The sequence below is a fragment of the Antechinus flavipes genome, chromosome 5, assembly GCF_016432865.1.
Source record: "Antechinus flavipes isolate AdamAnt ecotype Samford, QLD, Australia chromosome 5, AdamAnt_v2, whole genome shotgun sequence".
NCBI classification, from domain to species: Eukaryota; Metazoa; Chordata; class Mammalia; order Dasyuromorphia; family Dasyuridae; genus Antechinus; species Antechinus flavipes.
This window is the reverse complement of record NC_067402.1, coordinates 171,602,651-171,616,669: the sequence shown is the minus strand read 5'-3', so window position 1 is coordinate 171,616,669 and position 14,019 is coordinate 171,602,651. Positions and strand designations below refer to the sequence as shown.

At 34.4% G+C, this 14,019-nt stretch overlaps 1 protein-coding gene across 4 annotated transcripts in view; it reads right to left on the bottom strand.

Moving 5' to 3' along the window:
• Positions 1–14,019, bottom strand: part of PRKCQ (protein kinase C theta) — a 188,903-nt gene that overhangs the window by 41,213 nt on the left and 133,671 nt on the right. For all 4 annotated transcript variants that reach the window (XM_051961551.1, XM_051961550.1, XM_051961553.1 and 1 more), the window contains exons 13-14: positions 13,498–13,589; positions 12,043–12,105 (exon numbers count right to left, since the gene is read on the bottom strand). In XM_051961551.1, coding sequence (XP_051817511.1) covers positions 12,043–12,105; positions 13,498–13,589 — 155 coding nt within the window. The remainder of the gene's footprint in view (positions 1–12,042; positions 12,106–13,497; positions 13,590–14,019) is intronic.

Here is a 14,019-nt window from a genome sequence, read left to right as displayed (position 1 = left end):
AGAAAAATGCCTTAACAATTCAGGTCTGAGTCTTGTCTGCAAATTATTGTCATAGGAATTGCTTCTAATGCTAAGAAACTGTGAGTTGCCTAGAGTCACTAGTGTGTATGGCCAGAGAGAAGACTAAAACAAGTTGTTTTGATTGTCAGCTCTTCATGATGTCCTCATGCTCTCATTGGACTCTGATAGTTTTTTTTATTAGTTTAATATTAGAAGTATTCAATTTAAGCCCTTAACAATTCTCTGATCAAGCAACTTCTCATTTTAATGAAGGATAATCCCTCTAATAATCTAGTAGGTACAAGTTTTGCTATAGGAATAATGCATATTTTATTTTAATGTTGTAATTTTTACATTACTGTTTTCAAAATAGACTTGTGAGAATACAAGTTGTCGGTTATAATCTGCCAAGACACACTATTGCCAGAACTCAGAATTCATGAGATTTTGGGAATTTCTGTAAAATAAGCATGTGTTCATGAATATCTCTGAACAATGCTGGCAATGTGTTAGCAAAGTTTGACTCAGCTTTCTCTTTCTCTCAGAGCACTAATGCTGCATTTGCAAGTGTGAACAGAGACAATTTTGAATGCTACCCTTCTGCATGCTTAGCCTTTGAAATTGGAAAGCAAGCAGTCTTTAGTGACAAATCTGACACTAATCAGCATGGGTCTGTGTCCCCCCGATATGAATGTAAAAATAAATAAAACACAGTCTTGAGATGTGAAAATATAGTAATTCCTGTTAACAATCAGTGGCCTGGGAGAATTTAGAAATAGTCTTTTCTCCAGTCAGCTACTATATCAATTGTGGTCGTGTGGGGTTTTTTTTTTTTTTTTTTTGGTTGCCCTATTTCTTGGGATTTAGAGAGACTTATAATGGTGTTTAAACTTAATTTTATAGACTTTGGAATCCTGAGATAGAGTTGGAAAAAATAGCAAGAATTCTTTTGTTGAGGCAACAAATATTGGGAACATTGCTTGAGGGAATTGGTATCCTTCTCTGAATGATTCCTGTGAATGTTTTTGTGGTCTTGGGTGTCTAATGTTTAAATGTGTGTGCATACCAGCTAATGTGTTATGGTTTGGGAAGGTTATTTCCTTAGCAACTGGAAAGTAGAAGGAAGTTTAAGAAGTTAGAAAGAATGTCAAAATTCTGATTTGATGTGTGGGGGAAAAAGTTTCCATTAAATTTTTGTGTGCTTGAGAAAAGAAAGTTGAAAGAAAAATGGCCATATGTTTGAACTGAAATATAGAGCTTGTCTAAATATAAGAATAAGGAAATTCATTTTTGGATTATAAAACTTGATATTTAAATTTCCCCTATAGAAGGATGATGACTTGATAGCTAATTAAGAGCTGATTTGCTTCTAAATTCATTCATATTTTCTAATAACTTGTTTGCAAAGCTGCTTGCAGTGCCATCATTGGATGTCCAAGAAAAGAGGACAGAACTTGAGTTCTTTTGGAAATAATGCAGATTGGGACAGCTGGATGGGACAGTGGATAGAGCACTGACTCTTAAGTTAGGAAGATCCAAGTTCAAATTTGATCTCAGAAACTTAACACTTACTAGCTGTGTGACCCCGGGCAAGTCACTTGCTCCTAATTGCTTTATCCCCTTTCCCCTCAAAAAAGAAATAATTTAGATCATGAAGTTGGAATATTTGAAATGGAATTCAAATGCAAAATTGGGGTAGAATAAGTTTATTAATACCAATGCTAATAACCATTTGTGATATCTGGTTGTCAATTTTTTTAGATGTTATTATCCAGACAGACATATAAATACCTATATTATGGTTTGAAATTTAAAATATGTGATTCTTTCCTAAATATTTAAAGATAGAAGTGATAGATGTTGATTTTCATAACACGTATAAGCATAGGTTCTGGGTGGGAGTGAGTAGATAGAGGATCCTACTTCTTGATTAAAGGACAGCTTAGAGTTACAGTAGACAGAATTCTGGGCTTGGAGTCAGGTACACGCCTCTTCCTGAATTAAAATCTGGCTTGAGACACTTATTAATTATGTGACTCTGGACAAGACCCTAGAGGAATCACTTAATTCTGTTTGCTTTAGTTTCCTCCTCTTTAAAATGAGTTGGAGAAGAAAATGGCAAACCTTTTCAGGACACTTTAAGAAAATCCCAAATGGAGTCACAGAGAAGCAATCACAACTGAAACAACTCAACAACAGCATAGTAGTAAATATTTTGTAATGACGGTAAACTGCAAAGCTTATAATAAAGGGTTGTATGCAATACAATTGTAGATACTTTTTCCTGTGATTTTTTTGTCTTAATTAGACACTTCTGTTCATATTCACTGAATTAGAAAATAAGTTGGCATTGGAAGTTATTTTAGTTTTAAAATGTTGTTCATGACAATCATCAAGTTACCATGTAGGAAGATAATGTTTGTAGAATATTTACTACTTACATCATCAAAATATTCTGAAGATTTTTGAATATTAAATCAACTTCATGTAGATGAATGACATCAGTGAGAAAAATCAGGAAATCAATTTCATAAAGTTAGTAATAGGACCTCCCTTACTCTTCTTGTTTGTTCTCCTAATTTTAAAAAGGAAAGCTCTAACCTAGTTGACCACACTCTTAGCTATTGTCCCTCTTGAAATTTGCTCAGTTTTAGTGCACAGAATGACCATGAAAAAGGTGGAGATAAATTAGATGACCTTAAAAGTCCCTTCTAGTTCTAAATATATGTTTCTATTTTATAAAACTCAAACTATACTCAGGATCAAAGACAGCTGAGAGGACGGAGTCCAATGCACCAAAGGAGATCAGCATGTAATTCTTTGATTCATATCCAACAGGATAGGATCAATATAATCTTTCTTCTTTACACAATAAGTTCTAATGCATAAAGAATATATCTAAGTGCCATGAATAATGGCTCTATTATTACCAGTGATGGAAATAATAAAAGTCATAAGAATAATAACCATATAACAGCTATTATGTATCATGCATTGTGCTAAGAGTTTTACAATTACCACTTCATTTGAATCTTACAACAACCAGAATTATTATGCCCATTTTTATAGATGGGAAACTGGAATGAATAGATTAAGTGACTTGCCCAAGATCACATAACCAATAAGTGTCTAAGTTGTATCTGAAGTAAGATTTTCCTGATTCCAGGTCCAGGGCTGTACTACCTAGCTTCTACTGTTTGTAGCACCTGGTTAATTAAAAAAAAAAAGAGATGTAGGTATTTAAAATAGGCATACAAATCAAACATTTCATAATAATAATAAATCATAATTTTGTGACCCTTACATTTAGTTATGCAACCCCATATGAGGCCACAATCCACAGTTTAAGAAACTTTGAGTTAGAAGACCCCAAGGTTATGCTCTGGAGATTCTTTTCCTTTGGGTCCTTGTAAAGCAAGGCCAGCTATACTGTTATTTGCCTTAGAAGACAGTGACAAAATTTATTGGAAAGTTTTATATATATTATATATATATATATACACACACACACATACACACACATACAGTATTGAACAAAAATTCTAGATGAATGTTAGCTTGTCTAATTAATTTATATAGCATACTTTAAATCTGAAGAGAAACTCAGAGGAATTAAGATTTGTTATATGCTTTCAGGACATGGATCAACTTTTAATGACTTTTCCCCTTGCCTGCCTTTCTGTTTATGTATTTTTTCATCTATCTATCTATCTATCAATTTATTTATTATCAGGGGAAGTATTTGCTGACCTCTCATATATTACCCATGAGATAAGCCACACTTTTCCTGGATTTTTTTTCCCTTTAAACCCTCCTCCTCTCTTTAGCTAGAAAATATATATGATTGTTCTTTTAGTAGTGCTTGAAGACTACACATACATTCATTTAGAGTCAATCAATGGGGAACAAGTCAGAGAAACTGATAAACTCTTCAGTTTAGGAAATAAATCCTTTAGATCTGGGATCCTAAGTATTAGTAGATATCAGTAGAAAATTCTGGTGAAGATATAATATGAATTGAAGCTCTGAAACTCCAATGAGAAATTGGGACTACCAATATAACTATGTAAAGGTAATAGTGAAAGCCAGGGGGAGTGAATGAAAAGACCAAGATAAATAGTATGTATGTATATACTAATACATATATTATGTAAATATGGCTTTACTTATTATCTTTATGTAGATGACATCCCTATTTATTTTGGGAACCCTTGTAAATATATGCATACACACACTCACACACACAATATGTGTGTATATCCTAAGAACATAATGTTATATAATACCGATGTTAATCAGGAGGAAGAGAGGAACTAGCAAAGGAGACATAGAGAAGAGAAAGAAAAGGAAAACTGAAGTCAATCCCAGATGTCAAGGGAGAAAAGTGTTTCTTATAAAAGGGAGTCTTTATCAGTGTCAAAAAACTACAGAGAGGTCCAAGAAAATGAGAACTAAAAATAAGCCAGATCTGACAACAAGGATGACAATGGTACTCTGAGAGCTGCTTCAGTTTAGTTGTGGAGGTAAGAGTTAAGATTCTTTTGGAATAAAATTCAGTATGAAGGAGTGTGATATGTCGCTGAAAATCTCAATGAAATCCTGTCATGTTGAAGTAGGTTATATTGTTTTGATAGGTCTATAATTTCAATAATAGAAGTGTACATTTCAGTGGTATAACCTGAAATCAATCCACACATTTTCATCTTTTATCAACTCTTGTCCACGACTTTCTGTATTTTCATACAATATCTTGAGCCCCTTCTAGAGGTCTCTTGACATTAATGTGTTTATCAGTGGAGCACAGACTTTGTTATTCTTTCTTTATCTTTGCTATGTGAGCAGCTCACCATTTTTTCCAGTTATAAATCTCTTTCATAACTTTTATGCATAATCTTTCACTGGTTAATATTCTACAATTCATTTGTATCCATTATAAATCTATATTGCTCTTTGGGTAACCTGCAATTGTTCTGAAATGGTGGTATGACAAATTCACTGGAAGAATATGAAGAAAAGTTTTTGTTTCAGAAAGAGTCTTGGTGTTATTAAAATCATTGCACAAATACAATTTAGTCCCATCTGTTTCTTCCATTCAATTCTGGGCTAACTTCACTGTACATCATTTTGTAGTAATGATGGACAAGTTCTATGGACTATGTGTCCAACTTCAGCATTTATCAGCCATTTGGACTTTCATTTATATATATATAACTGAACTTAATTTTTTTGAGTGATTTTGGATTTCCTTTAGAAGACCCTATAATGAAACAGGATGACCTGTGTTTCTAGTTCTCTTTGGAAATCTGATTAAAAATTAACACTTTTATTTGTCTCTTCAGTTAGAATCTGTAATTGCCCCTGAGGAAGAGTTTTTAATCTATCTTTATTTTCTTCAACAGATGTTTACAAAGAAACTGTAATTATCTCCATTGTGGTATTAGCTTATGTTTATCATTAGTAAGGTAGGATGACCTATGTTTCTCATTATCTTTGGAAATCCAATTAGAAACTAACTCTTTTTCTCTTCAGTTAGTCTGTGAACCATTCTGTCATTTAGTTGTGATTCCTCATTTATATTAGAAATGTTAATTTTTATGACTTAGATCTTCTAGTAATATTTTGATTTCTTGTACCCTGGACAAAGGTCTCATATTTAGAGCAGCAAGAGTTATTATTGTTAATAGACCCCCTAGAAACAGTGTGAGTTAGCAACCTGTACTCCTTTCATTCATTCTGTCAGTTATTGAAAAGACAGAATGAAGTCCCACAGAGATGATATATCCGATATTTTCCTTTGTTTCACAGGTTTCCATAGTCAAAGAATTAATCACCTAATAGTCATCCTACTGACAGAAGCCTGTATGTACTTAGTTTGATTTTCAGAAGGCAGACACAGGCTGTCATTGGGATTGTATTTAAAGTTTAGAACCTGCCAGACCTCATGGTCCATTAGTATTGCCTTGGGGACTACAAGTAACTACCCTATCATGATGAGTCATAGAATTAGGACTTCTGTGGAGATGTTTGATCTACTTGCTGTTGTTTGTCCTTTGCTGTTGAAGAAGACCATAACATCAGGGAGGTGATGCTATGATCAGCAAGTTAATTGGATTGAAATGAGGGAGAGTGGGCTGTGCAAGGTCACCTGCCTCAGTTTCCCCTCCAGAGCCATCTGGGTCCAGTGGCCAGACCTGTTGAAGATCTCAGTTTGATTAAGACCACATCCATTCAGTAATTAAGGCTAGGGAGAAATTGAGGCAAAGAATCTCCTCTTTCAGCTAGTCCAAAAAAATTTAAATAAATAAGAAAATAAATGACTGAATCAGGGAGGGAAAAGCCCTCTGGGTTTCTGGCCAAAGCAGAAATAACTTCCATTTACATTTAAAATGAGCCAATCAGGACCCAAACAATGACCAAATGTGGCTTGGCCTAGGATCTATTGGTGGCCAATTAGAATTAGATTAGTTTTGGTTTAAGGCTTGGACTGTGCAAGGTCACCTGCCTCACATCCCCTCCAGAGCCATCTGGGTCCAGTGGCAGGATGACTGGGGATGGCCCTCAATGCAATGGGATACCTTGGCCTTTTTAAGTAAGGCCTACAGCAAGGGAGACAGTACTCTATGCTGCCCCAGCTAGACAACACTTGGACATTTGGTTTCTATTCTGTTGTACCCCTTTTTAGACAAATATTTTGATTTGTTGGACCTCATTCAGAGGAAGATGAAACAAGACTGTAAAGCAACCTTAAGTATTTCTTATGAGGATCCATTGAAAGAACTGGTGTTATGAAAGAAATTTTCAAATAGCTGAATAACCATCTTGGGGAAAGAAGATTAGAAAGATTCTGCTTGGCCCAAAGTATAGAATTAAAATAAATGGGTAGACTCATTTTATGTCGAGCTTAGTTAAAGAAGTTGAGCTCTGGGTTATTTATACCTTCTGAATCCAATTCTCCCTGTGCAACAAGAGAACTGTTCGGTTCTGCACACATATATTGTATCTAGGATATACTGTAACCTATTTAACATATAAAGGACTGCTTGCCATCTGGGGAAGGGGGTAGAGGGAGGGAGGAGAAAAATTGGAACTGAAGTGAGTGCAAGGGATAATGCTGTAAAAAATTACCCTGGCATGGGTTCTGTCAATAAAAAGTTAAAAAAAAAAAAGACTAATAGAGAAAAAAAAAAGTTGAGCTCAACTTAAGGAAAAACTTCCTGACCATTAGAAATACCCATGACTGCTTTGTAGGAATATTCCCCATTACCTGAGGTTTTATGAAGAGGATGGGGGACTACTTTTTGGGAATGTTGTAAACAGAGTTCATGATTTAGTCTAGAGTTGAAGATCTATGAAGTCTCTTTCATCTTAAAATTTATGATTATTATCCTTATATTCTGTGAAAACTTTCTATTTCTTGCTCCCTTGGCACTACTTAATTTTTATTTTATGCTTAAAGAATTAAGAGTAGTTAAGGGAAGCTAGGCCCTCGCTTAGTCTACAGCTAAAAACAAAACAAAACACATTAAATGAGTCAAAATGTACTTAGGAAACAGTAATTTCTTAACACATCATTCTTTTTGACAATCTCAAGTACAATATCTATAACTAAATTATTTGCCTGATAATTTAATTATCTTTAAGCACCTACTAAAGCTTCAAAAACATATTGTATGATGCGCTCATGCTTTTTTTTAAATTTTATTTTTTTATTATAGCTTTTTATTTACAAGACATATGCATGGGTAATTTTTCAGCATTGACCCTTGCAAAATCTTCTGTTCCAACTTTTCCCCTCATTCCCCTAGATGGTAAGTAGACCAATACAGTTCATACATTAAAAAAAAACTACTACCCACAAAGGAAATTGAGTTATTAAAATATACATGTGGAGGGCAGTAGGCGGTGCAGTGGATAGACCACCAGCTCTGAAGTAAGGAGGACCTGAGTTCAAATCTGGTCTCAGATACTTAACATTTCCTATATGTTAACTTACTTACTGGGCAATTTAACCCCAATTGCCTCAGTGCACACACAAACACACACACACACACACACACACACACTCTCTCTCTCTCTCTCTCTCTCTCTCTCTCACAAATATAAATATATATGTACATATGTATATATGTGTGGAGGGCATTTATGTGCATATACACACTCTGCTCAACTGAAATATGAAGATTCCATGTAACCATCAAACCTGTATACAATGATATGATGGACAGGGAAATGGGATCCTCTATGTTCTAGTTCAGTTATTTCTCAAACTGACCCTGTATGATATTAGAAATGCGATTTTACTTTTCTGATCTTCAGTCCTCTACTGTGCTTTTCAGCTATAACATTATATGTAATTCTCTTTTGCTAACCATCATTAGAAATATCCTGAGGGTTTTCATTTTTCATAGCAAAGTTGTATGATTTTGATAAATACTCTTTCAGTGGGTGTTTTTTTTAAGTGGGTGAAACTATAAAACTATCCCATAAGAACAGCTTTATAATCTGTATCCAAAGAACTTTTGCTTCATTTATTTGTCATTGTCAAGGTCTGATTATCATAGTGACATCTACAATGAGCCGTTTCCTACATTTCCCTTTTTCTAAGTCCCCAGGACTACCTCCAATTGCTTTTCTCTCAGCAGTGGACCCCACTTCTGACTTTACTGAGAAGATCAAGGCTAATCATTATAAAGCCTTCATCCCTTCTCTTTCTTATTTCAAAACCTCTCTACTCCTTTTTCTCTCTTTTCCTTTGTTCTAGTCTTAAAGGAGGAAAAACTTAAGTTTTTGTCAATATTAGCCCCTCTACTTGTGTTCCTTATCCTCTCTTTCCTATCTTCTTCATGAACTTGATCCACTGATTTTTTTTTTCACTGTCAATCCCTATCTACTGGTTCCTTTCCTGCTGCATACGAACATACTCCAGTCCCCTCCAATATTAACAAAAGTTCACTTGAGTCTGCCATTGTTTCAAGTTATCATTCCTTGTATCCTTCCTTTTACTGCCACAGTATTTTAGTCAGCTACAATTTGTGTCTATTCCTTCATTAACCTTCCAAATTTGATTTTATTCAACATCATTATTAAGCATACATTTACAAAGTGCCAGGCACTGTGAAAGGCCAATAAAGCCTAAGGATACAAAGTGAAAAATGAGACTAGTCCCTAGTCCCAAGGAATTTGCATTATTCTATTTTCTCTTAATTCTATGTAAACTGGTCTCTAACCCTATTAAGCTGCTGAAACCTGCTCAGTCAAATCATCAACAATCTCCATTTCTATATCTGATGACCTTTTAAAAGTTTCATCCCCTTTGATGTTATCTTTAGCTTTCAAGACTATTAACAATCATCCCCCATTCTACTTGCACATTTTGTCTTTCTGTATTTGTCTCATCCTCTATTCTTCTCAGATATTTTGTCTTGTTTCAGCTTCCAAGAAAGTGAATATTCCTTCCTAATCTTTCATTTTTTTTGTCTGATCAAATAAAAGGAATCTTGCTCTCCTATGGTTCATCATTTTCTTCTGATCTCTAATTAGTGAGGACTTATTTTTGCCTCTTTCACTATTTATTATCTTCTTTGGTGATCTCCCTTGTTTTCTGGAGTTCAGTGATCCTTTCTCTGTGGATGACTTTTTGATCTAGATTCTGCCTTAAATTCTATCTCTACAACTGATTATCTTCTAGACATTTCCCAGAAGCATCACAAATTTATCTGTGGTACTTTGGTCAAACTAGATAGCTTCCCTGGAGGGAAAGAGTTGGAGATTGGGGAATGTCATAAAGATAGAAACAATTGAATAATTTATAGGTGCAAACCAGTAATCACGGATGGATTTGTATAAATCCCTGCCTTTTCTCTTTCATACCTTATTCATAATTTCCCTGGGTCTTCTTGGACTGGTGGCAAAAGACACCAACTCCTTTTGTTGTTGTTTTTTTTTCTGGGTATAAAACGGTATAAAATCCAAATTTTGGCATCATTAAGACCGGTCTACAGGCCTAGTAGAGCCAATCATATTTTTCATATGACTACTGATTTTTTTTTTAAGATGCAACCAGTTTGATTTTAGTTATATTCTCTTCTACTTCATATAATATTTATTTACATTCAGTCTCCTTTCCTTTACCCACTTCTAGTCTTTGTAGATTATAGAATACAATCTCCTTAAATGTATGGACTGCAATATTTTTCTATCTCTAGTATAGCACCTAGTACATAATACAAATATGATAGAGATTTGAAAGTTTATTGTCAAAATGGACATTGTTTTGCCGCTCTTAATGGAAATCTTTCTAAAATTAATTTAAAATTTCTCTGTTCTTAAACAGAGCACACTGATATACATGGAGACTAACCGTCCCCTTTTTTCTTCCCCCTACATCGCTTAGAAACATTCAATATTTTTTAATTATGTAAAGCCTTTGAAATAGTCTAAAAGAGAAATTTTATCAGTCTTTTTTATTTTTTTCTTTCTGCTGAGGCAATAAATGACTTGCCCAGGTTCACACAGCTAGGAAGTATTAAGTGGTCTAAGGCTGGATTTGAATTCAGGTCCTTCTGACGTCAGGGCTGTTGCTCTGTCCACTCTACCACCTTGCTGCCCCTATCAGTCTTTCTTTAAATATTAATTCCAAAAGAAAGCCTGCTTCCTTTTCTCTAGATTATACCAGGAAAGGATTCCTACACCAGGTATAGCGTCTCTGCTTTGATCCACATTAATAAGTTTATGGTGATCATCAAATTAAGGAAGGAAGAAATCTCGATTACTTTTGAGGAAGTATCTCTACCTTGGACCTGTTGGAAGGGAGCTTCCTTAAAGGGAATGATCAAAAAAGGGATGGAATGGTTTTAAGAAAATGATTCCTTAAGGTTGTGTTTAAAAAAATGAAATGACTTATTGGGTTTTTTAAAATGATGCAATTGTTTATTGAACTTTACATACAGTACTACAACTGTTATCTCTTTGTGGAGTTTTGTTTTTTGTTTGCAAATGATATACCTTTAACTGTGAAATGACTTGTGTTAGAGATTTTCAGCATCATAGGGATAGGTTCTGCTGTCTTTGGGTCTATTTCTCTCTAAGCAAAAATGATTACTCAAATTTAATAAAAATTGTTCTTGGCAGATTACTGTCTAAAGTGCAGAGTACTGAATTTCTTTCTGTGGCAAACATAAAAACTTTTTAAAATTTACTTGTTGAATAATTTTTCAGTCTTGTCTGACTCTTTGAGACCCTATTTGGGATTTTCTTAGCAAAGGTACTGGAGTGGTTTTTATTTCTGCCTCTTGCTCATTTTTACAGATCTGAGGTAAACAGGTTCATATAGCTATTAAGCATCTGAGGCCAGGGATTTGAATGCAGCAAGATGAGGCTTCTCTCCACTGTGTCACCTAGTTGGCCCATTGTTGACTTAGAAATCATCATTAACAATAGCAATTTTACTTTGCTTTAATATAATTCTGCAGGCTTCCTCTAGGGACATTTCCCCTTTTACCTCCTCCCTCTACCTTTTTAAAGTTTGACCTCTTATCGATTTACATGTAAAGAAGCAAGAATGGAGTTTAAAAATAGAGATATTATTTTTAGCATAGATAACAAGAAGCAGCCAGCACCAAGGTGAAAGGGGGTAATAAAGAAAAGGGTAAGAAAAGAAAAAAATGATGAAAATTACAGAAATAAGGCACTATTTTCTCCAGATAGATACCAAAGTCTGAGAGATAAGGAAGCCCTATGAATTAAGCACTAAACTTGGAATCAAGAAAACCTAGGTTAAAATATTACTTCATTGTGTCATCATATACAAAGTCACTTAACTTCTCTAAATTTTAGGCTAAGACTGCAAGATGGAGGGAGCTCCCAAACTGGCAAAATCCTAGATCCTTAATGTATTGATATATGTGCACAAGACATGGGTACAGAATATCCAATCATGAATGCATGCTGCCTCTTTTCAAATACAGATAATTAGATAAGTGCAACTCTGGTGAATAAAGCAGAATTTAAAAACCCTACTTATTTTCAAGGAACAGAACATACCTGTAGATGATACCTTTGGAATGAAGGAACTGTAATCCAAGAATTATTTCAGCAGCATAAAACCTGGGGGAAGGATTGAGAACCAGGAATCATCACTTATGTATTTTAAACAACTGCTTTTCCAGGCTACTTTTGAACTGAATAACACACTTTTTTCCTTTTGTGGTTTTAATAAAATTATAAAAATTAAATTAGATTTTCAGATATGACCATATATTATTAGAAATATCAAAAGTAATATTTTAAAATATTTCTTTGAAGTATATAGGTATACAGCTGTCCTAAATGAGTTCAAGTTACTAGGCTTGGATTAAAACTGTATTTTCCCAAGTATTAAAAATATCAGTTGTGATTCTGAACCATCAACAATGATCTCTGCAGCATTATGGAGGATGGGGAAAATGCTACAGGATTGGTAATAGGCAGATGTTCTGATTTTCAAAAAAATAAAGAGGATAGAATGTGTATACTATACTCTTTTGGGGTTTGACTCCTAGCAAAATTCAAGAATATCTTTTAAAGCTATGACTTGTAAATATTTAGAAAATGGAAGCAGTGATCACTGAGAGTTAAAATGACTTGACAGAATAACCTTATTTTATTTTTTGACAGTAGATGGTCAGTAGATCAGGGAAAGGGGCAGCTAAGGTGGTATAGTAGATCAAACATCGAGTCTGGAGTCAGGAAAACTCCTCTTCTCAAGTTCAAATCTGGCCTTACTAGTTATGTGACTTGGCAAGTCACTCAATCTAAAATGATCTGGAGAAGAAAATGATAAGCAATTCCAGTATCTTTACCAAGAAAATCCAAATTGGGGCCACAAAAAATCATATTAAATTGAAAAAATGACTAAAAAGACCAGGGAATGTCTAGACATTTCAGTAAAGCATTTAACAAAAATCTTTCTTATAATCTTTATGAAAAAGGGAAGACAGGTAGGATGTTTTCATTTTGGACAAGATGTCTGGGTTTGAAAATCAATTGTACTAGTAAAAGGGGGGAGTAGCTAGATAATTTGTGCAAAAAAATTAGAATCAATTAATAAACATTTATTAGAAACCTACCATCTGCCAGGTACTGTGCTAAGTGATAGGGATACAAAAAGGGGCAAAAGACTGTCCTTACTTTCAAGAAGCTTGCCATGTAGAAATTAAGTACATTGTCCGCTCAACCTGAGACAAAGGTATGACAGTAGAAACTAAGCTAATGTATACTCAAGCTTCATTGAGAGGCAAAACGTCCATAGTGGAAGCCGATTCATTTGAGGGCAACATCACTAACTAGGGAAATGTCATTGCTTTCAAAGGGACAGGAAAATTTGGGGGAAAGGCAGATACAGGGAGTGAAGATAATGATTTCTGGTTTGGGGTTTGGTGCCCTCTACCCTCTAGTCATTCAATATATATTTAGTAGCCATAGCAATGAGGAAAATTCCAACCATTAGAAGGCACTTACTTGGCCCTACAAAGATCAAACTTGTGGCAGTTTTGGATATGGTACATCAGGTCTCCTCCATTGAGATATTCCATCACAAAAAAGAGATTTTCCTAAGAGAAAATAAAATAACTGTGACTTTTTTCTTCTCAAAATAATACAAGAAATTTTAAAAATTTCTTTTAAAATTACTTATACTTGAAAGAGGGGAAAATGTTGAAGAACTTTATGAAGAGTACACAAAGTACAAAGAGTACATAAATGTAAAAAAAGCATTCCCTGGGTTAGTATCATGGACTTTGCTCATTCCACCTAATACAATAAACCTGATGGTGTCAATTATCAGTTAGAGGGTTATCTTTTAACTTCTTTTGTTAATGTGTGTCCCACTGGGAAACTTTTTAGTTTGAATTAGTTGGAATAAACAGAAAGAAGACAAAGGTATAGATCTGATTTAATTTGTAACAAAGGATAGACAAAGAAGCATTCATGACCATGTAATTAGGCTAATTAATTGATGCTGACTAATTGATGCCTTATTTC